This window comes from Mixophyes fleayi, chromosome 4 (genome assembly GCF_038048845.1).
Source record: "Mixophyes fleayi isolate aMixFle1 chromosome 4, aMixFle1.hap1, whole genome shotgun sequence".
Lineage (NCBI taxonomy): Eukaryota > Metazoa > Chordata > Amphibia > Anura > Limnodynastidae > Mixophyes > Mixophyes fleayi.
In genome coordinates this window covers 12,933,840-12,955,878 of record NC_134405.1, presented here as the reverse complement: position 1 = coordinate 12,955,878, position 22,039 = coordinate 12,933,840, and the positions used below count along the sequence as shown (strand labels likewise).

The 22,039-nt window shown below is 40.1% G+C and overlaps 1 protein-coding gene across 2 annotated transcripts in view; it reads right to left on the bottom strand.

Annotated features, from left to right (window-relative positions):
• Positions 1-2,753: 2,753 nt before the first annotated feature.
• LOC142151056 (uncharacterized) overlaps positions 2,754-22,039 on the bottom strand; it is a 60,385-nt gene continuing 41,099 nt past the window's right edge. The window contains exons 1-5 of one of the 2 annotated variants that reach the window (XM_075206347.1): positions 17,542-17,608; positions 15,328-15,403; positions 15,140-15,237; positions 7,660-7,810; positions 2,754-4,414 (exon numbers count right to left, since the gene is read on the bottom strand). In XM_075206347.1, coding sequence (XP_075062448.1) covers positions 2,979-4,414; positions 7,660-7,810; positions 15,140-15,237; positions 15,328-15,370 — 1,728 coding nt within the window. In that variant the 5' untranslated portion in view covers positions 15,371-15,403; positions 17,542-17,608 and the 3' untranslated portion in view covers positions 2,754-2,978. Of the gene's footprint in view, positions 4,415-7,659; positions 7,811-15,139; positions 15,238-15,327; positions 15,404-17,541; positions 17,609-22,039 lie in introns of those variants that run through there. The other variant, XM_075206348.1, reaches the window with a different exon arrangement.

Genomic DNA, 22,039 nt, shown 5'->3' with positions numbered 1-22,039 from the left:
TTTTATCTGCCATCACAAGATAAGAAAAACTAAATCATGTTTCAAAATTCACAAACACTTCTCCGATTTATCAGAAAATACAGATTAGGTTATATTAACATATCATAGTATTTCTGATTTAAATAAGACAGGCTTGGAGAACTTTATAGTTTTCTCATAAACAACAGTTCTCTCAACACATCATTGTCTTATAATATACATGTCTACACATGCACACACATACACTCAGAAGAAAATAAAAGTGATAATCAGCGGGGAAGATATGTGTCAACAGTGCACTTCTCTTCAAATGACTGCTGCAACTGTCCTCCTTTTGAAGCTTGGCGCCAAAAAGGGATCTTCCACGTGTTCACTCAGCGGGGGAGGGGAAGAGGTGTTTCTCAACACATTCCCCTACCACTGGAATCTCCTTCTGTGTCTCTGCTAACAGTGATTTCCCCAATCTACTTAGGTGAAATCCTGTTGCTTTATCTTTCTCACATTTTGCTACCACACTGCAAAATACAGGTACATATTTATCTATGAACCAGTCAAAAGATAGTATTTCTGTTCCTTTTCCTCTATATAGAGAGTATAAGATATAATTAGTCAAGCTGAAAGGCTGCAGCAGGTTTTTCAGTAATGACTGCAATTAGCACAGAACACCTGGGCCCATTTAGCATTACATTTGGAACAGACAATATGTTTGGCACGCCCAAACACTTCCACAACCTTTATCAGAAAATACAGACTAGGTTATTTAACATATCATAGTATTTCTGATTAAATAAGACAGGTTTGGAAAACTTTATAGTTTTCCTTAAACACAGTTCTCTCAACACCTCATAGTCTTATAACACACATGCATATACAGAAGAAAAACAAAGTGATACTTAGCGTGGAAGATATGTGTCAACAGTGCACTTCTCTTCAAATGACTGCTACAACTGTCCTCCTTTTGAAGCTTGGCGCCAAAAAAGGCATCTTCCACGTGCTCACTCAGCAGGGGGGGGGAAGCGGTGTTCCTCAAACACATTCCCCTTCCACTGGCTCTCCTTCTGTGTTGTTTTACTTTAACAGCGTTTTGCCCTTTCTCTTATATTAGGGGAAAACCTGTTAGAATGTGTTCCCCGCTAGCGCTACTCAAAGCGCGCCATCATCAAGAATTTACTGCCATCCCCATGGGAGGAGGAACTTGGTATACTGCAGCTGGCTTCCGGGGAACCTCAGCAGTAAAGGCTCTCTCTGCCTAATAGCAGCGCCCGTCCTGCATCAGCGGGGAGAGTCTCTTGCCGACTGCTTGCTGCTGTGAGAAGCGCTTCTTACCTCTCTGTCAGCGGGGCCGCCCCCCCGACAGGCGCTTCTCCCACGAGTCAGCACCGTTTGCACGGAGCCTCTCGCCACTGTCAAAAGAAAAAAACTGCAAAAGAAAAGGAAAAAACCTATAACCACTGTCTCTCTTGGAGCTCTTCAGGTGCAACCTTCTTCCAAGGGCACCCAATTCAAACTGAGGTATGTGGGAATTGGGCGGGGGTGATATGCTGTCAGCTGAAAAAAGTTAACTCTTTGGGTGCCAGACTCCTCCCCCCAGCTCAACCCCATGGTTAAGGAGTGTACCCAGATGGACTCAGAGAAAATACACATATTATACTGCATTATACTACACTAGGGACACACTACACTACAGAAAAGTTATATTATAGATACACTACAGAAAATATACATATTATACTGCACTACAGGAAAGAGCTACAGAAAACCTACACTAAGCTACAGGAAAGGATTCTATACTACAAGAACGTTCCCTACACTGCAGACTAAAGTGGATCCAGGATACAAGGATTCGATAAGTATCATTGATAATATATACATATAAAGCTATATGTATTTGTAATGTGGATTTAACTATTTATATACATATGACTGTGTAGCTATTGTCGGATATCTGTGATAGTTAAATCAATATTATAAATACTTATTCTCATCAAGGATACATATGTAAAGCTAGGATAGTGTAAGGAACAACGGTGGTGAACCTAGGGTTAATTTTATATTGACATACTATGTTATATTGGACAATGTTATAATATATGTGTGAACTGTGAATACAAGCTTTTCTGTGTTAACAGTAAAATACTTTGATTTAAATACATACATATGTTGTGAGTATTGGTTATTTAAAATGAATATATACTGTGAAGTACTGCTGAGATACAGTGATTATTGGATAAATAATTCTGTGAAGCTTAAGTGTTAGTGTGGTCAAAAGATTGAGTAAGGCACCATTGTGTAAGGAAAAGTGTGCGAGTTTACTAACGAGTGTATCTGAGAACAGAATAAGAGGATAGCGTGCGATTGTGAGGCGCTATCACAGGTCCTTTTACACAAACTTTCAGAAAAGGATAAGTCTGATTCTAGCCATTATGTATCTAGTACATTCTCAAAAATGATAGCTAGATTGTGATTGGTCGCTATGGGCAACACCTCCACTTTTTCTTTGTTGAAGGTATGATAAATCTACCCTCCCCCCTCCCAAGTGGAAGTAACTAGTATACATAACAAGATGGAATGACTGGATAAATTTCAAGGAAATAACCCAATATAGAAATCTATACTGTGACCACTAAATGGGAGAAATAAAATAATGGATCACATACTGATAACCAACTTCATGCACCTGCCCACCTTTCCCCCACATACTGTCCCCACCAAACTTTATACAGGTTATTCCTTTTTTTCATTTGTTCCCCTGGTTTAAATAATATTTAAAGTCATTATGGTTGACAATTAGATTTTATTGGCATATTTAATTTCATATCATGTCCATATATATACAGTGCAGTTTTTAAACTACTTATAAACTGTTTAATTAATAAAAAGTATACAAAACACACCTAAAATCATATTCTATAAGCCTCTGTATGTGACTTCTCTGATGTCTTCTAAGATTTGATTTGTGTGCAATATATTTCCCACACTCAAAACATGGAAACGGTCGCTCATCTGTGACTTCTCCGATGTGTACTAAGATTTGAATTGTGTGCAAAATATTTCCCACACTCTAAACATAAAAATGGTTTCTCACCTGTGTGAGTTCTCTGATGTCTAACAAGATATGACTTACATGTAAAACATTCCCCACACTCAGAACATGAAAATGGTTTCTCGCCAGTATGCGTTCTCTTATGAATATCATGTTGTGATTTTCGAGTAAAATCTTTCCCACACTCAGAACATGAAAATGGTTTCTTACCTGTGTGAGTTCTCTGATGTGTAACAAGATGTAGTTTATGTGTAAAACTTTCTCCACACTCAGAACATGGAAATGGTTTTTCACCTGTATGGGTTCTCTGATGTGTAACAAGATGTGATTTTCGTGCAAAAGTTTTCTTACACTCAGAACATGAAAATAGTTGCTCACCTGCATGACCTCTCTGGTGTAGATAAAGATTATATTTACGTGAAAAACATTTCCCACACTCGGAACATGGAAATGATTCCTCACCTGTGTGAGTTCTCTGATGTGCAACAAGATATGATTTACATATAAAACATTTCCCACATTCAGAACATGAAAATGGTTTTTCACCAGTGTGAATTCTCTTATGGCTATTCAGTTGTAATTGTCGTGTAAAACTTTTCCCACACTCAGAACATGAAAATGGTTTCTCACCTGTGTGAGTTCTCTGATGTGTAAGAAGATGTAATTCATATGTAAAACTTTTACCACACTCAGAACATGAAAATGGTTTCTCAACTGTGTGAGTTCTCTGATGTAGATAGAGATTCGATTTACGCGAAAAACTTTTCCCACACTCAGAACATGAAAATGGTTCCTCACCTGTGTGCCTTCTCTGATGCACAACAAGATATGATTTAAATGTAAAACATTTCCCACACTCAGAACATGAAAATGGTTTCTCGCCAGTGTGAATTCTCATATGGCCATTAAGTAATGACTTTCGTGTAAAACTTTTCCCACACTCAGAACATGAAAATGGTTTCTCACCTGTGTGAGTTCTCTGATGGTCAACAAGATGTGAATTATATGTAAAACATTTCCCACACTCAGAACATGATAAAGGTTTCTCGCCAATATGAATTGTCTTGTGGCTATTCAGTTGTGATTTTCGTGTAAAACTTTCGTCACATTCAGAACATGGGAATGTTTTCTCAGCTGTACGAGTTCTCTGATGTCTTACAAGGACTGACTGATCTATAAAACATTTATCAACTTCAGAACAGGGAATGTTTGTAGAACATTCCTCATGATTAGAGGGATCGGATGATATATCCGCATTCAGAAGTATTGGATGTATATTTTGGTTAATGGAGTTTTCTCCTGGAGAATCTGGTATGATGTTGCGATCTTCTGTTTTAAATTCTGGAGACAAAATTAGATGTCCGTCTGAGGTATTCCTGCTTTTGTGTTCATCTGTTGTAAAAAAAAAATATGTATAGAGAAAGACATCTTGAAGCAAATGTTGCCCATAGCAACCAACATATACAAAAATTGGTCACACATCAATAGACCTATTATTAGATTGTCTCTGACAATCCACTTAATTTCAATTCATGGGTGGTGCTCTCCCAGAAATGACTTAGTAAACAAGAGAGATATGGAGGCACTCTTCTCGGTCCACATTGATTAATTAAAATCTCAAACTTTATTTAAATTCATTAAAACGATTACCAAACTGTACATTTGTACACAATTACATTTTCTCTTAACTAATATTTTAGTAATGTTAAAATTAGTTGAAACTTCAACCTAGGAGTCCTCATTCTTCAATCAGTAAATACCTAGATAAAGCGAGATGCAAAGCGTACGTTGGTGGTAAACGCAAGAAGACGCCAATTTTTAGGAGACTCAACTGAATAAGTCAGCAATGTTGGTGGGGATGACTAAATGGCTACAACTATGTAATTGAGATCAGAGCTAATATAATCTAACAGTCCTTATGGGCACAGTGCTATACATCAACAGCAACATAATGAATGGTATACAGGAATGAAACTACTATAGGACCCTATTGAATTAATCAACTGCACAAATAGTGTCATATGCACATAATAGCCTTGTGACAGGGAACTAAATATCCACTGATAAGTGATACAAACATTAGAACAAATGAATCGGATGAATGGAATCAAACCTGAATCCACTAGGCAGTGAGATAGCTGTCCGTATTTGAAAAGGAGCTTAACAATGTATCTTTTTTTGGACTCCTGAGAAAGTATATCCTGGCTAATAAAAAGTTACACCAACTGATATATAGGTCTCCTGTTTTTACTATAAGTCAAAGACAAGCAGCAACAGAAGCATAAGTAACTTGGATCATAAAACATGGATAATTTATGATAAATCCTGTGACATAAATTGAACTGCAGCACTGATATAACAATATAATTGAAGTAGTGTCGCTAGCACACTTAATTTGACAATATACCATTAGAATAATGATATAGAACTATAGCTCATAACAGCGAAGTTACCATTGTTAAACATATGAGCAGATTTAGGGGAATTCAAGAGATATATATATATATATATATATAATTTTGGGGGACATTAATATAGCATTGATCCCTTTTTTTCCCTATAGCCACAGTAATCCAGCTGTAAAGGAATATATGAACTATTGAGAGAAGTTTGGCTGTTGATAGATTTGCAGTACTACGCGACGACAGTGATTAATACTCAATTGAAGCCTTTATCATTGCTCACAGATGAACAATTGTACACTACAGTAGGGATAATAGCTATTGACCTAAGCTCTAAAAAAAATCCTGCGAAAAAAAATAAAAAATACTTACCTTGCGGTCACATCAGCTGGCGCTCCAGGTCCCTCCCTGGTCTCCTCCTCCGTGTGGCGCTCGCAGTGAATGTCGGGGGTGACGTCATCACACCCAACATCCATTGCGTAGCGCAGCACAGAGGAGTCACCCGCGCGAACTATCAGCAGCAGTGAAAGATTATCCAGTATCTTATTGTTGTTACTCTGAATTTGGACTTTCTGCGCCATGCAATTATGAACTAGCTCTGTTCTCTGTATGTATCTAATATAAATATTAAGAGATAATTGTATTTTTAATATTTTTAAATCATTTTAAATGTGCAGTGCTGAGTAGGGTGAAAATATCACCCACTGTTACCCTCATCGGAGGCTGCTCCATGAGCCATTTTTCCCGCCACCCTATCTTTAAATCTCTGTAGATTTCTATTAGTCCTCCTGATGCTACCTATATCGGTGACCATTTTAAACTGGTCAATAAAAAAAATGATTCATGGGTGCAGAAAGAGAGGAAAAAAGTTTTTGCCATTTAATTCCCCGAACCCCACTAAGGGGCAGATGCTTTAATCACGATTCTGCAACAGGTTTCCTAACTATTACTAACTTCGGGCCTGATTCATTAAGGAACTTAAATGAAGAGGTATCTTATTTCAGTCTCCTGGACAAAACCATGTTACAATGCAAGGGGTGCAAACTAGTTTTCTGTTTTGCACATAAGTTAAATACTGACTGTTTTTTCATGTAGCACACAAATAACTAATGTGCAAAACAGAAAATTAGTTTGTACCCTTTGCATTGTAACATGGTTTTGTCCAGGAGACTGAAATAAGATACCTCTTCATTTAAGATCCTTAATGAATCAGGCCCTTCATTTCCAAGTAAGTTTAATATGTTAACTATGTTTTTTTCGATGATCAGCTATCGTTAGTGTTAGTGTATTTTATGTGCGGCCCAAACCAACTTGTCGTCTTCCAATGTGGCCCAGGGAAGCTAAAAGGTTGGACACCCCTGCTCTATACGATAAGGATATTTAATAATGTGTGGAAACATAATATTTACATAAGAGATATATGATTCACAATGCTAATATTGAAGTGGGCCCATAATTTTGCATTTTTAGTTTCATTCCCACACAATTATCAAGCAGCAGAGACCATTTTGCTTACGATATCCTACTACATAATAAGATCCTTCCCTAGAAATAACAATAAAAATAAAGGAAGATCAATCCAACAAGATCAAATATAGAACATAATAGTTATTAAACATAACAAAGATCTCTAGGGCTAAAATTTACAAATATTTACTGATTGAAGAATTAAGAACTCCTAAGTTGAAGTTTCAACCCGTTTTAACTCCACATTACTATATTTTTTATATCAAATTTTCTGCAACTATTATTTAAAAAAATATTTTGCATACAAATGTACAGTTTGACAAAAGTTTTAATGAACATACACAAAATTCGAGATTTCAGTTAATTAGTGTGTACCGAGAAGAGTGCCTCCATATTAGAAACTTGTTTATTGTTTCTTACCAGATATATGCCTTAGTATTGCAGTACTAGCATACACATATTCAGAATCAAACATTCTGGTATTAATACACAAGATAATGGGTAATGCCACGTGTGACAATGCATAGCGATGATCATGGGTAATGGTACACAGTGTCTCGTCCCACTGTCCTGGCTGGTAGCAAACAATCATATGATGTGAGGAGGTGAACAAGAGTCTAATAGTAGCCGACGGCTCCTGACTCTCCCACCGGGCAGATACTTTTTCCTTAATAGTTTATACTGACGGAAGAGGGTGTAGAATAAGAGATTGTTGCAGGCAATGAACAAGGGAGACAAATTTGACTCTTTTCTGTGTTTGTTACTCACCTGTGCTGATATCTGTAGCGATTTCCTCCTCCTTATACTGCTGATCACCCCTCAAACACTTCTCTTTTTCACCCTCTATATCTTCTACCTTAACATCAGTCACGTCTTCACCCTCTATATCTTCTATCTTTATATCAGTCAGGTCTTCACTCTATATAACCAAGAAAACAAAAATAGGATTTTTACATTTAGGTTAAAACCATTTATCTTAGTCCATTGGGACACTTGGTCCAGGCGTGCGGGCACTTTAAGAATCTTAATAGCTGTCCATAGCTCCGCCCCTGTATACCGCTCTCCTGTTAGGCATCACTTTATGTAGGCGGTTCAATCCAGTACACGCAGAAACAACGGAGGACTTGACAAGCTGAATTTGGGCTGAATTAAGCCAACAAGCCAGAGACAGGACCATACGAAGAGAATAGGGTAAGAGTATTTATTTTCATTGAACTATTGTTTCTTAAAACTACTACTGACTCCCAACACAGCGCTAACCACACACACACTAAATTTGTGCAAACATCAGCCACTACATTATTATTTCATTTTATTCATTACTGTATGTTAGTTCATCGATTATTTAATTTTATTTGTTTATTGTGCACAATCAGTTACTATTGCATTTATTTTTTTTGCGCTCTTTTTTTCCTGTGATTCCGTAGCTGTAATAATTGCCAAAAGAAAGACAGTCTTCCATGTAAGAAATTTCAAGTCCAGAGAGTTTAAAAGGGCAATGCTGCACCAAGTTTAAATCCCAAGGAGACATTGGAGGAACATAGAGGTTTTACATGAAGGACACCCTGCAAGGATGTCTGCACATCAGGCATCAAAGGGAGTCTTCCTTGAAAGACGACAGAAAGAGCAGACAACAGAACCTTAAGAGAACTAAGGCGCAAGCTAGCGTCCAATTTATCCTGTAAACTCATAAGTAACCTGGAGAACTGAAAATATTAGGTAGGTAACCCCTTTCCTTTCACACCAGGCAATATACATCCTCAAGACAATATGATAATTTTTGGCCAAACCTGGCTTCTGAGCCCGAAGCATGGTTTGCACCACACAATCAGACAAGCCTTCAATAGCCACGACATTTAAGCCAGACGTTCTTAAACAGGATGAAAAAAAATGGTCGATACCTTTATGCAGAAGTGTACTGAAGTCTGCCTGACAGCTAACAGACCTTACCATCTTCTCTGAGGCCTGAAACCTTGTCCGGTGGTAAAAACAACTTCTGATTGTGAGGGTCGAAAAGAAGACCCAAAAAAAACATCCGTTGGGACGGAGTCAATTTCGTCATTTTGAAATTGAGGAGCCAACTGTGGGACTCCAGAGTCTACGCTGTAACTTGGACATGGGACAGAAGCACTGATGGCCTTGATGTGAAGGGGTAGGGATGATCGTAACTCCCCTGGACCGCAACAGTGCCGCCATAATCTTAGTGAAGACTAGTGGGACTGTGGTGAGATCAAAAGGAAGAGGCGTGAATTGGTAATGTTCCGATTAAACAGCAAACCTAAGAAGGGATTGATGGCCCTCCCAACTAGGAACATGTAAATACGCATCCTTCATGTCCAGAGTCACCATGAACTCCTCATGTTTCATGCTGTGAATTACAGACTTCAAAGACTCCATCCTGAATCTAGGTGTTTAAAGAATTCAGGTGCAGGATCACCCTGAATGAACCATCAGGTTTTTAAACCAGAAAGAGGTTGGAATAAAACTCCAAAACCTTTTTGTACAGAATTGATATAACCACCCCTGAAAAAAATCAGGGAGTGAATGGCCTCTCAAAGAGCAAGATGTTTATTCCGACCAGCTGAAAGTCCTGTGGAAAATAACCACCCGGGGGGATACGTGACGAAATCTATCATGTACCCCATGTCCATGATTCCCTTCAACTAGGCATCTGTGGTGGTTTCAAACTACTGATCCTAGAAGAGGAGTAGACAGGCTCCCACCACTGCAAATCATTAGAGGGCAAACCACCCGTCATGATGATTGCTTGTTCACAGAATTAGCTTGGATGCCTAGCTGACTAGGCATCTGAAAATGGGCTTAAGGACGGCCTCAACCTTATGGTGCGCGCCACCCTTAAGCATAGCTGCACTGGGTACTTGGATGGTAGTTGCCTTACAATACCGTGCAAAAGTTGCGTCAACCTTGGGAGAAGCAATATCCTTAGGGGGAAGAGAATAACAGGGCTACAGCTGGGATGAAGAGGGAAATGAAAGCACTCTTCAATCTCCGTCTCAACAGGGAAGGCTCGGCAGTCTCAAGGATTGTTGCCTCTGGAATGTCTACTACCTGGCGCACATCCCATATCAATTCCTCCACCCCGACAGTCCTAGTGGATTTCATTCTCAAAACAGGTGTCCTCCACATCTGACACAACAAGCATCTTGCCCTTCTCCTGAGAAAAACAGTAAAAATCTGACTCATTCCCTCGCTGTAGCACCACCACACTCCTGCACTTACGCGAGGTTTCCATCATCCTCTCTAAAGAGAAGGAAACCGTAACCAGACCCTGTAACAAAGTCGCTAGACCTATGACCCAAGCCGGGTCCTCTGAGGCCACCGCTACAGGACCTACAGTACCCTGGCCTAGCGCTAACGGCATGAAATCTACCAGACTCATTGAAGAGCAAGAGTTAACCTGGAAAGGAATGCCCCCAGATTGGAAATGGACTAGCTGAGCAATCTCGGCCATTGAGTTAGCAGGAGACCTAAGCCTAGGCAGACTCTGCCATGTGAGAACCAGTACCCACAGGCACATGCGGCAACTGATCCACAGACTGTCAGGCTGCACACAAAGCATCGGCGCCTGCCTGTCCAGAAAGCAATTTTGTTTCGCATCCAGCTTTGTTCTGGGAGGAGTTTATATTCATCATCTGCAACTCCCCCATTGTGCGGTGAGACGATGGCTGCTATCCTGCAGCCGTTGCCATGAAACACAGGGCACAGCCTGCGGCGACTGTGGTAGGATCCTGTAGAGATGTCTTACGATTCTCTCACTTTGGGTGCACAGCCGTCCGTACTATGTGCTGCAGAACTGACAGCCGTGGCACTGTTCTCCTTAAGAGCAATACTCAAAATAAATAAATACAAAAATTAATAAAAGTGGCTGCCCTGAGAGTCCCAAGCAAAAAAACAAAAAGCCCCGTCACCGGGGCACTAAATCTAGTGGACTAACAGGAGAGGGGTATAACGGGCTGTGGCTGGAAAAATAACTTATTGGATAAATATATTTAAATTTTTAGCGCAGTGCGCCAGTTTATATCATTGCAAATGTACTGTATTTTGATACTGTGTAATAGAAAAGTACTGATTTCTAAGACAGTATGTCATGTTTGGTTTTGCAAGTTTTCTATAGGAAATTCCAAGTAAGCATATGTGTAGAAGGGATGTGTTTTGAACTTGCCTGGTGACAGGTAATCTCATGTTAATTAGACATTTTCATTGCTAAGTGACCAACACGTCTGCTGAGCTTTAAAGCACAGGAGGGGTAATAAGACTTGCAGGCTGATTTATGTAACGCCTGCATGAAGCACCTGGATTGGTTAGAAGGGCAGGAGGTTGGATTACCTCTCGCCAGGGTATCTGTGTAGATCTGTATAAAAAGCGGACTATTTGACTATGTAATGTAGTATCATATACCATCTGTACCTTTCTGGAGATCACTAGTATCACAAACTAGTGTAACTGTCCTTATTAGGACAGTTGAGCTAATAAAACATCACTGCTTTAAAATCCTGCTTTGACGCCTACTCACCTGGGGAAATTCCTGTGACCTACAGATTAGACCGATCTAATGCTCTGAGGTTGAGACCCAGCATTCCTGTACCAATGGTCTGCCACTACCTTGCAGCTTTGGCCAGTGTGATAGGCCAGGGGGAACCATCCACAGCAAACCTGATCTGAAGGTAGGAGGTCAGGTGCCCAGCGAGGGGGTAGTCTAGCAGCGGAAGTTACCCAGAAGGAAACGGTTATAAGCGCCAGTGAATGAATCTAGTGATGGAAGCAGGCCACTTTACTGTGGTTAGAGGGGTGTAGTTTGGGATAAAGAAAGGGGATGGTGGCAAGACAAGCCCAGCCAGTTCCCAGAACATACAAACAGGGTGGCATAGGACATCCATTCCATCACACAGGCGGAGAGCTATGGACAGCTAATTGAGATTCTTAAAGTGCCCAGATGCCTGGATTCCTTACACTACGCCCCAAATGTACCCAGTGTCCCCCAATGGATGCAGGAGAAAAGTGGAATTTTTTACTCAATGTAAAATCCATATCTCTTAGTCCACTGAGAGACACTGCAACAATTAGCATAGTAGGTGGAATTGGAGCTAGGGCATGTTAAATCTTAAACTGTTGAAGGATAGCTCCTTCCTACTATGCCCCTCCCATGGGGACCATCTTCAGTTTTATAACAAAGCTCAGAAGAGAGGGCCTAACTAGGTGTAAAAACAGAATACGTAGAACATAAACAACCAAGTGTCAGAGCAAGGGAAGGGAGCGCAGTGGATAAAGGGAAAATAATTTTATGGTGAGTAAAAAAAACCCTCTGTTCTCTGTCATGCCATTGAGCGACACTGCGACAACGGGGACATTCCAAAGCTGCCCCTAAGGGAGGGATTGCTCTGAAACAACATGCGTGATAGCAGACATTCAAAGCCTGCATCCTGGGATACAAAGCCGTGCAACTGCCAATACCTGGGAAGGACATGGACAGACGACCACGTAGCGGCCCAATACTACTAGGCGGCCGAAGCAACCAGACGAGTCTACCAGGAAGCTCCAACTGCGCCGGGTAAATGAGAAGTCAATCCAATCTAGACCTGTAAAGCAAACCAAATGAATATGAAAGCTATCCAACAACAAAAGAGGGCTGATATGCCGGCCACACACTCTTGTACCCACCACACCTAGGAAAAGGGAAATGTGGTCTTACAAAACAAAGTTGTAGGGTCAAAAGAGTATTCAAGAGCCCGGGCCACAACCAGAATGTAAAAAGAAAAGCAGATAACGAAGACCAAGACAAATTTTCAGAAGATAAAACTCCAGGTGCAAGAGGAAGCCAAGAGACTCTGTTCAGTACATAAGAAAACACTGTGCGATGCAGAGCTCTGCAAAAACGAAAAACCAGAACAGATGAACAAGTCTGGAGACGAAACCGCAGTGTGAAAACTGTGACCTCCACACCATGGAAAACAAGCAATCCATACACAGTAGCACGTAAGAATTAACAATCACCATCTGCACAAGCTAGAAGGAAGAAACCCCCGGACAAAGAATCACAGTTTCAGTAACCCCAGAGTGCAAGAAGACAAATGGGCAACAAAGACGACCCTGGACCAGAAGAATTGGACAAAATGGAAACTGCATTGCGGACCCACGGTCATCCCTACGATGACAGAGTACCCTGGCCAGGTGTGGCCAATCTGGAGCCACCAGAAGTGGGGTGACAGAAACCACATCCAAAGATGCCGGAGGTTTACAACCTAAAAGCGATTAGCCAATAGTGACATCAGTTACTGTGGTCAATGGTGCCGCCCATTTCCGAAGAGCCATGAATACCCCCGTCCAATGACTTGATCAGTCTGAACAAAAAATGCCTGCAGTTGCATGTGCAGAGCCAAGGAGAAAATTACAATCTGACCTGGAGCGAGGTAAAGCAGTGGCACCAGTCTGTTTTCCTCTGAAGAGAGTTAAGACCCTCCAATGAGGAAGCAGCCTTAGACAGACCCTTAGCGGTCTCCCCTCTGGCTGTAAAACCCCACTAGTACTAGCTTTCAAGCAGGAATGTGTGTTGAGAAGGAAAAAGGGAAACCTACCTCACTGGTCTGAGACATTACTCGAGTTCAGCTATGATTGTTGTCAGTGACGTAGACAAGCCAATTCCTTTATGGTCGCAGAAAAGCACTGACCACATCGCTCAGTCTCACACCCAGTACAAAGGGCATCTGGGTCAGACTGTCCAAAAGATAAATGAGAATTACATAAGGAAACAGTATAGTACTGTATAGACTATTCAGGAGACTCTTTAGTCTTGTAAGTCGTCTACACCATGCATAGAGCTCTACTCACTGCTTAAGTATTATAGCTGCACAAGCTGTTCTCTCTAATAAAGGGAGACCTGCTGCAGCGGAGCCTGCCTGTGTGTCCCCAAGATAATTTAGTATTACATGTAACACAGGTATAGTGAGGCACAGACTATCCAGTGGATCCCTATGTCTTGGAAGTGTCTCTCTTAGACAGATTGTGAAATGTAAAACACTGAGAATAGCAGCATACAACAGTCACACAGGGATAATGTAGGGATGCCAAATAAATTGTACCTAAAGGAAATACAGGGCCTACCACACCGAATGCAACAGATGATAAAAGCATTCTGATATACAGTGTGCTGTAAAAATGGCACCAGACTACCAGGCACAGACTTTGGGAAGATCTTGCCAAAATACAGCAGGCCACATATGCAGGATTTTTTTTTTAAAAAAAGAAATTAGAAAATGGCTGCTTAGCAGTAGGAAAGCCGGTCTCATGTGCTTAGCATGCAGACCCCCTGCCATTCCCAGGAACTGAGCACATGTTAAGTAAGATATGCACTTACAGGTTCATGCTCATGCAAGCTCTGGAACCGCTAATGATGTTCTCCCCTGTAGGAGACCTGTCGCACGGTCATCCGTGTGTCAGAGGTGTACTCACTAGTTAGAGAGATCTGCTTAGGGGGGTCTCGGTTAGCTGATCAACTTGAGAAACACTTAGTTGTTCTCTATGTCCTATTGCCGTGGAAGCTGTACTCTCTGTAGAGGAGATCTGCTCTTGCGGCTTCCCCTCTGAACATAGCACTCGTGCAGCTGCTCGCTGCTAAGGCAGGATGTCAGTGTTACCTGCCAGAGCTCCAGCAGAGCAGTGCAGTGGCTAAATACTAGCATGCATGTCTGCTGACATATGAGCTGGTAAATAGCAAGGGAGAGGGAAGTCTAATGGCTACTCAACCCTGATCAGGGGTTCAGTGAAGGAAGCCAATCGGCTATTCACTCCATGGTAGGTCCCTGATATATTATTATTATTAGTATACACCGCTTTCTGTATGATTCTTACTTTTAGTGGTGAAGTCATGATTTACATCTCCGGATATTTCTGCATAACCATATCTAACACACTTTAAGCGATTGTACCGACATACCACAAATGACAATGTCCACTTCTCTTCATATACCTTGTATTTTATGGTTACATTTTTAGCAATGACAATTTAAAACAAAAAAACAACAAAGGGTAAAAATGAAAACACAGTGCTACTATATCCAATGTCACAGTGTCCCCCAATTGTATGACAGAGAAAGAACACTCTAATAATGTCTGATGTCATTAACTGAGATAAAAAGAAGGTTATCAGTGTACAAGACATCCATAGATGCTCTATAGAACATATAGTAAGAAGTCACTTTGGTAGTCTGGTGAGACCATCAATTCCATCTACCTGATATTCCTGCTGGATACTGTGATTTTCCTCTGTACAATCTTGTAAATAAAGAGGATAGGGACATCTCTCTGAGGTATTACTGACCCTGGATCCATCTGTGGAAGACACACAGTGACTGAATTTTACAGATAATGATCAGATTATTTGTGCTCTCTCCTTTACAATAAATGAAAGTAACCTCTTACCCAGTGATGCGAGAGGCTGGTGATTGTCCATCATCATATCCATGTACAGACCCTTCTTTCCTTCTAAATTCCCCTACTGCAGTATGGAGAAATAGACAGGTGACATTAAATTTGTTTTGGACTTGATATTCTACGTCGGTATTGGATATATCCTGGTGTCATGTCTAGTTCTAGTAGAGCAGAGCAGAACTAGACCCCTCCCCTCTATATAATAATAACATAATAAAATATGGATTTAATACACAGTGTGTGCTGGGATCTGTCTTACTCCTCCTCATATAACACTGTACAGACCCCTCTCCTCTATATAATAATAACATAATATAATATGTATATAATACACAGTGTGTGCTGGGATCTGTCTTATTCCTCCTCATATATCACTGTACAGACCCTCTCCTCTATATAATAATAATATAATATAATATGTATATAATACACAGTGTGTGCTGGGAGCTGTCTTATTCCTCCTCATATATTACTGTACAGACCCCTCTCCTCTATATAATAATAGAATATAATATGGATATAATACACAGTGTGTGCTGGGAGCTGTCTTATTCCTCCTCATATATCACTGTACAGACCCCTCTCCTCTATATAATAATAACATAATATAATATGTATATAATACACAGTGTGTGCTGGGTGCTGTCTTATTCCTCCTCATATATCACTGTACAGACCCCTCTCCTCTATATAATAACATAATATAATATGTATATAATACACAGTGTGTGCTGGGAGCTGTCTTATTCCTCCTCATATATCACTGTACAGACCCCTCTCCTCTATATAATAACATAATATAATATGGATATAATACACAGTGTGTGCTGGGAGCGGTCTTATTCCTCCTCATATTTCACTGTACAGACCCCTCTCCTCTATATAATAATAACATAATATAATATGGATATAATACACAGTGTGTGCTGGGAGCGGTCTTATTCCTCCTCATATATCACTGTACAGACCCCTCTCCTCTATATAATAATAACATAATATAATATGGATATAATACACAGTGTGTGCTGGGAGCTGTCTTATTCCTCCTCATATATCACTGTACAGACCCCTCTCTTCTATATAATAATAACATAATATAATATGGATATAATACACAGTGTGTGCTGGGAGCTGTCTTATTCCTCCTCATATATCACTGTACAGACCCCTCTCCTCTATATAATAATAACATAATATAATATGTATATAATACACAGTGTGTGCTGGGTGCTGTCTTATTCCTCCTCATATATCACTGTACAGACCCCTCTCCTCTATATAATAATAACATAATATAATATGTATATAATACACAGTGTGTGCTGGGAGCTGTTTTATTCCTCCTCATATATCACTGTACAGACCCCTCTCCTCTATATAATAATAACATAATATAATATGGATATAATACACAGTGTGTGCTGGGAGCTGTCTTATTCCTCCTCATATATCACTGTACAGACCCCTCTCCTCTATATAATAATAACATAATATAATATGGATATAATACACAGTGTGTGCTGGGAGATGTCTTATTCCTCCTCATATATCACTGTACAGACCCCTCTCCTCTATATAATAATAACATAATATAATATGGATATAATACACAGTGTGTACTGGGAGCTGTTTTATTCCTCCTCATATATCACTGTACAGACCCCTCTCCTCTATATAATAATAACATAATATAATATGGATATAATACACAGTGTGTGCTGGGAGCTGTCTTATTCCTCCTCATATATCACTGTACAGACCCCTCTCCTCTATATAATAATAATATAATATAATATGGATATAATACACAGTGTGCACTGGGAGATGTCTTATTCCTCCTCATATATCACTGTACAGACCCCTCTCCTCTATATAATAATAACATTATATAATATGGATATAATATACAGTGTGTGCTGGGAGCTGTCTTATTCCTCCTCATATATCACTGTACAGACCCCTCCCCTCTATATAATAATAACATAATATAATATGGATATAATACACAGTGTGTGCTGGGAGCTGTCTTATTCCTCCTCATATATTACTGTACAGACCCCTCTCCTCTATATAATAACATAATATAATATGTATATAATACACAGTGTGTGCTGGGAGCTGTTTTATTCCTCCTCATATATCACTGTACAGACCCCTCTCCTCTATATAATAATAACATAATATAATATGGATATAATAAATTACCTGCGAATGTTTAACGTTTTCCACCTCATAAAATGGTGTCTGGAGACTGTGACCACGCCCCTTTAAAGCGTCACCCGGTGTTAGCTGGGAAATGATGTGAACAGTTTTTGTTGGTGCCTGGAGACTACAACAAAATGGCCGCCGCTCATCAGAAGTGATGACACTAATAGAATATAGTAAATTGAGTCTAGTGATTACAGTGCCCAGACATAGTATTTGCTAACTATGAGACACGTTCTCTTCACTTTCCTACAGATTTAAATCAAGTATTTTTACACAGGTTGCTATTCATTATCAGTACTACAAGAAAATGGCAGCTGATCTCCTACACCGAGGACACGTATTGTCATATTATGTAGCAAAGCGTTTGCTCCATTATCTAGTAGTGTAAACAGAGGAGTGAGCTCATACCACAGTCATGTACAAAGGATAGTCTTCTTCCTATATAATGTATGATATATGAGCAGTGTTACTATCATATATTATAATATATACATGGTATCTCCTACATATACATTGTGTATATATCTGTACTGTACTTTATTTTACTCACCTTTATATACCATGTAATACACCATTATAAATTATATACCATATAATACACCATTATAGACCATTTAATACACTATTACATACTAGATATCATATATTCCACTACCATAAAATACTCAATTGAATATTATATACAATATACATACCTGCCAACTTTGCAGCTCATTGAACAGGACATATCTCAGATAATACAATACCGTAGCCAGGACAGAGCCCTAAAAACGGGATTGTCCCACCTAAATGGGGAGAGTTGGGAGGTATGTATATATATTATATGTATATTATATGTGTTTTATTTCTCGTGGATCTCATTGTGGGGACATCTGACATATTGGCAAGCATGACTATGTTATTACTGGGTTTATGTATTATTTCCTGTATATCTGATTGTGATGAGTGAGATTAGTGGGGTTTAACGCCGGAATGTCATTATATGACTCTGTGACCCTACTTATAAATAGAACGAGACTGTGTCAGATATATATGCAGATTTATATACTATAGTAAGAGTTACACAATGGGGAACATTCTACCTGGAAACACAGCTACATAAGGACAACATCCAACAATCACCTGTCTGGTTTCCTCCACCTCATGCACCTATCTTGTGCACGGCCTGGTCACTGCCTTTTGAACTGTTAACGGTTTAAACCTTGCTTTTCACAGCTGCACTGTTACTATGACTTATATGTACTGTCGCTTGTAATCCCACTTTCATATGTCGAAGTCAGCAAATTGGATAAAGTCATTTCAATTAAAATCGAGCAAACTTGGTTGTCTTTGTCTGAAAAGATGCGTACGGTACGCTACGGCGTACAAGGGCACGCTACGGCGTGGAAGGGCGTACGCAGCTACTACACGTGGCAGCAACAGTATTTGGTCTTTTACCATACATTCGCACAAACACGCATACTTGTAAAATAGTACACATTAATGGTAGTTGCAACACATAGTCAGTTATGTCGAAATATAGTAGTATTTATGTGTTATAATATAAGTTATATGCACATTAGTGAAATATATGGAACAGGTTGAAGGAATCATATCATGTGTGGTATCATAATAAACCTCTTAACATTTGCTACTGTTTGGTTCACTCTGCGAAGGAATCGCAGAGTGCATACACAAGTTATGAATGATAGGGAATTATGAACTACTTAAGACTAAGAAATCTTGGCGGGAAGAGCAGAGCATACCCCCTGGAGAGATGACCCCCTCCTTTGGATTCCTTAGGATGAACTTGGACCTTCCTGAAACCTGGACCAATAGAAACAAGCTATACCATCTTCATTGTATTACTGTATTTCTGTGTGCATATAAGCAGCAGCTTTGCATCTAGTGTTCAGACATCTTGTCCCCAGACTTCAGGATTGAATGACTGCACACTGGATCCAGAGCGCCTGCGATAAGTAACGGCTGTACTTATTATTATTTCGCTTGAATTATTCTGCTACTTTTTGAGAATAAATCTTTGTGCTTTGGAAACACAAATCGAGGTTCGACAATCGTTATTGGTTAGCGACAATACGCACTTAACAATTTGGGGGCTCGTCAGCTTTGGAGGTTTCATTGCCGATGATACGCAAGACCAACGGATTTCGGTTCCGCAACAAAGGGTGGAGACGCGTCATAAACGGGTAAGAACGCATGGTGTTCAAAACCTGAATTTTACTCTGTGTTGTGAAACCGAATGTCCGTTTTGCATTGTCTAGGGCACGCTAACTAGAACCTAGGGACAAAAGAGAAAACTGTTTCTTTTTACTGTCATTGTGCGTTTTAACTGTATTGCATTGCATAGCATATGTGTATTTCCGGCTGTGCGTACGCGAACTTCCGGTAGATTTGCCACGTGGTTAAACAATCGTTTTGATAGTTATACATGCATAGTATAAATCACTTGTGAAAACCATTATTACTATTGTTGGGAATTCTTTTATTTTCTGCGCAGAAAAGGTGTATGTCGTGTGATTTGTTGACTTTAAATATACTAAGGTTTTATCTATTGTAAAATAGAGTGTCAGTTGCTGTTTGACGAGGCAGGTGCCCAACTGGTGTACGGTATACAAGGCAGGTATACCGGGGGCGGAAACTGAATACGTTTTCGCGATGTGCACCCAAGGGTAATCGTATCGCTTACAGATTAGCTTTAAGCGTTGCGATTGCACCGCACGGCAAGGAAAGCCGTGAGTGTGACTTGGGAGTAACGGGGAGGAATTACGTTGGTAAGGCTGGTAATTGACTTTACCGGATGCTGCCAAACGTAATAAACTCAACAGATTTTGTTGGAGAGTCAGGGGTGATCAGGGAGCTGATAACCCTTTAGTCTGCATTGATATTTCTGTATTAGGGGTCTTTGTTTAATATGAGAGAAAGCGAGTGGACGCGGATTGTAGCAAATACATCCACAGGCCGGTAAAATATCTCTAGCGGTAGTGTTGAAAATTAGTGGCTGAATATTGTGCTATTTCTGGAACCCTATTTTGTGGCAGGATATTGTGATATTTCTGGGACCCTATTGTTCAATATGGGTGCTAAGCAAACGCTAGAGAAGGCCAAGGTACTGCCTAAGGAAGGGCCTATTGGTTCAGCGAGATTTCTCATGTGTAAGAAATATGGTGCATACGCAACTGCGTATTGCGACACGTGGGTCAAGATGACCAAAGATTGTGATAGGCCTTTCCCAACAATAGGGAGTTTTAATGCAGAGGTACTAAATACTGTAAAAGATAAAGTATGGTTGATTAAGTCAACGAAAGTGAGAAATAGACATAATGATTGTTTAAAATTGTGGCAAATGGAAGGTAACACGTGGCAGAGCAGCGAATGCAAACCGGAAGTAGGCGTGACGAAATATGGTGTTAGTAGCCGTTGAGAAGCGTGGCGAACTCAGCGCAAGCACGCCCCCGCCACCTTATGTGGCGGGAGGGGTAAGTACAGCCGTTATTAAAACTGAAAAAAGAAAAATTGCTAAGTTATATCCTGTTTTAAGTCAGTTCAAAACAAATGTATCAGAAGATGAAGATGAACCCACTGTGATTTCAGCCATTGCTCATGTGGTTAATATGCTAAAGGTTCAGCGTAAGTATGGGAAAGGAGCAATGGCTGAGATAGGCGAGAGTAGTGTGATCACTAGGAGTGATAGCATTCTAAATATTGAAACAGCAGATCCGGTAGTGACTTCTGAAACCAGTGAACCAGTGGGTGCGTACCCAGTCCGCACAATATCAGTTCCCAATGGGAAACCGGATAAGGATGGTGTAGTTCCTTTAAGAAATGTTACAATGCATTGTCCTTGGACTAGATCAGAGTTACGTTCCATTATGACTGAATTCCCAGATCCTAGAAAAGAGTTGGCAAAATGTCAGAAATTTGTTAAAGACTTAGGAAATGCACACGAACCAACCAATAAGGATTGGCGTGTAGTGTTGAGGGCGTGTCTTCCTCCCCATACTGACATACAAAAATTTATTAGAGATTATTTGTTGGACGAAGATGACACCTTGACTGACGAGATTAACCAAGAAAATATAGAACAAATTGTCAAACACTTAGCCATCTATTTTCCAGTAGTAGTAAATTGGAGTAAGATTTTCACCATAAAACAAAAAGATAGTGAAACTGCAGCGGACTATTTTGGCAGAGCTCTTGCATCAATAACACGGTTCACTGGGATATCCAACATAGGTGAAAACCCACATCACAGAGAGGTAGCTGTAGGGGTGTTAATGGATGGCCTCAGAGAAAATTTAAAGACGAGAGTACAAACCTCAACCCCTGGTTGGAGGGGCAGCACAGTAGATTCTCTTAGAGAGATTGCTGTGGAACACGACAAAAATATTTTTAGAAAAAGGGAAGAAAAGAGTGACAAGTTGATGACGGTGAGTATACAAGCATTAAAGGGAATACATACACGACCACCAGCATATAACCCACATAACTGGAAACG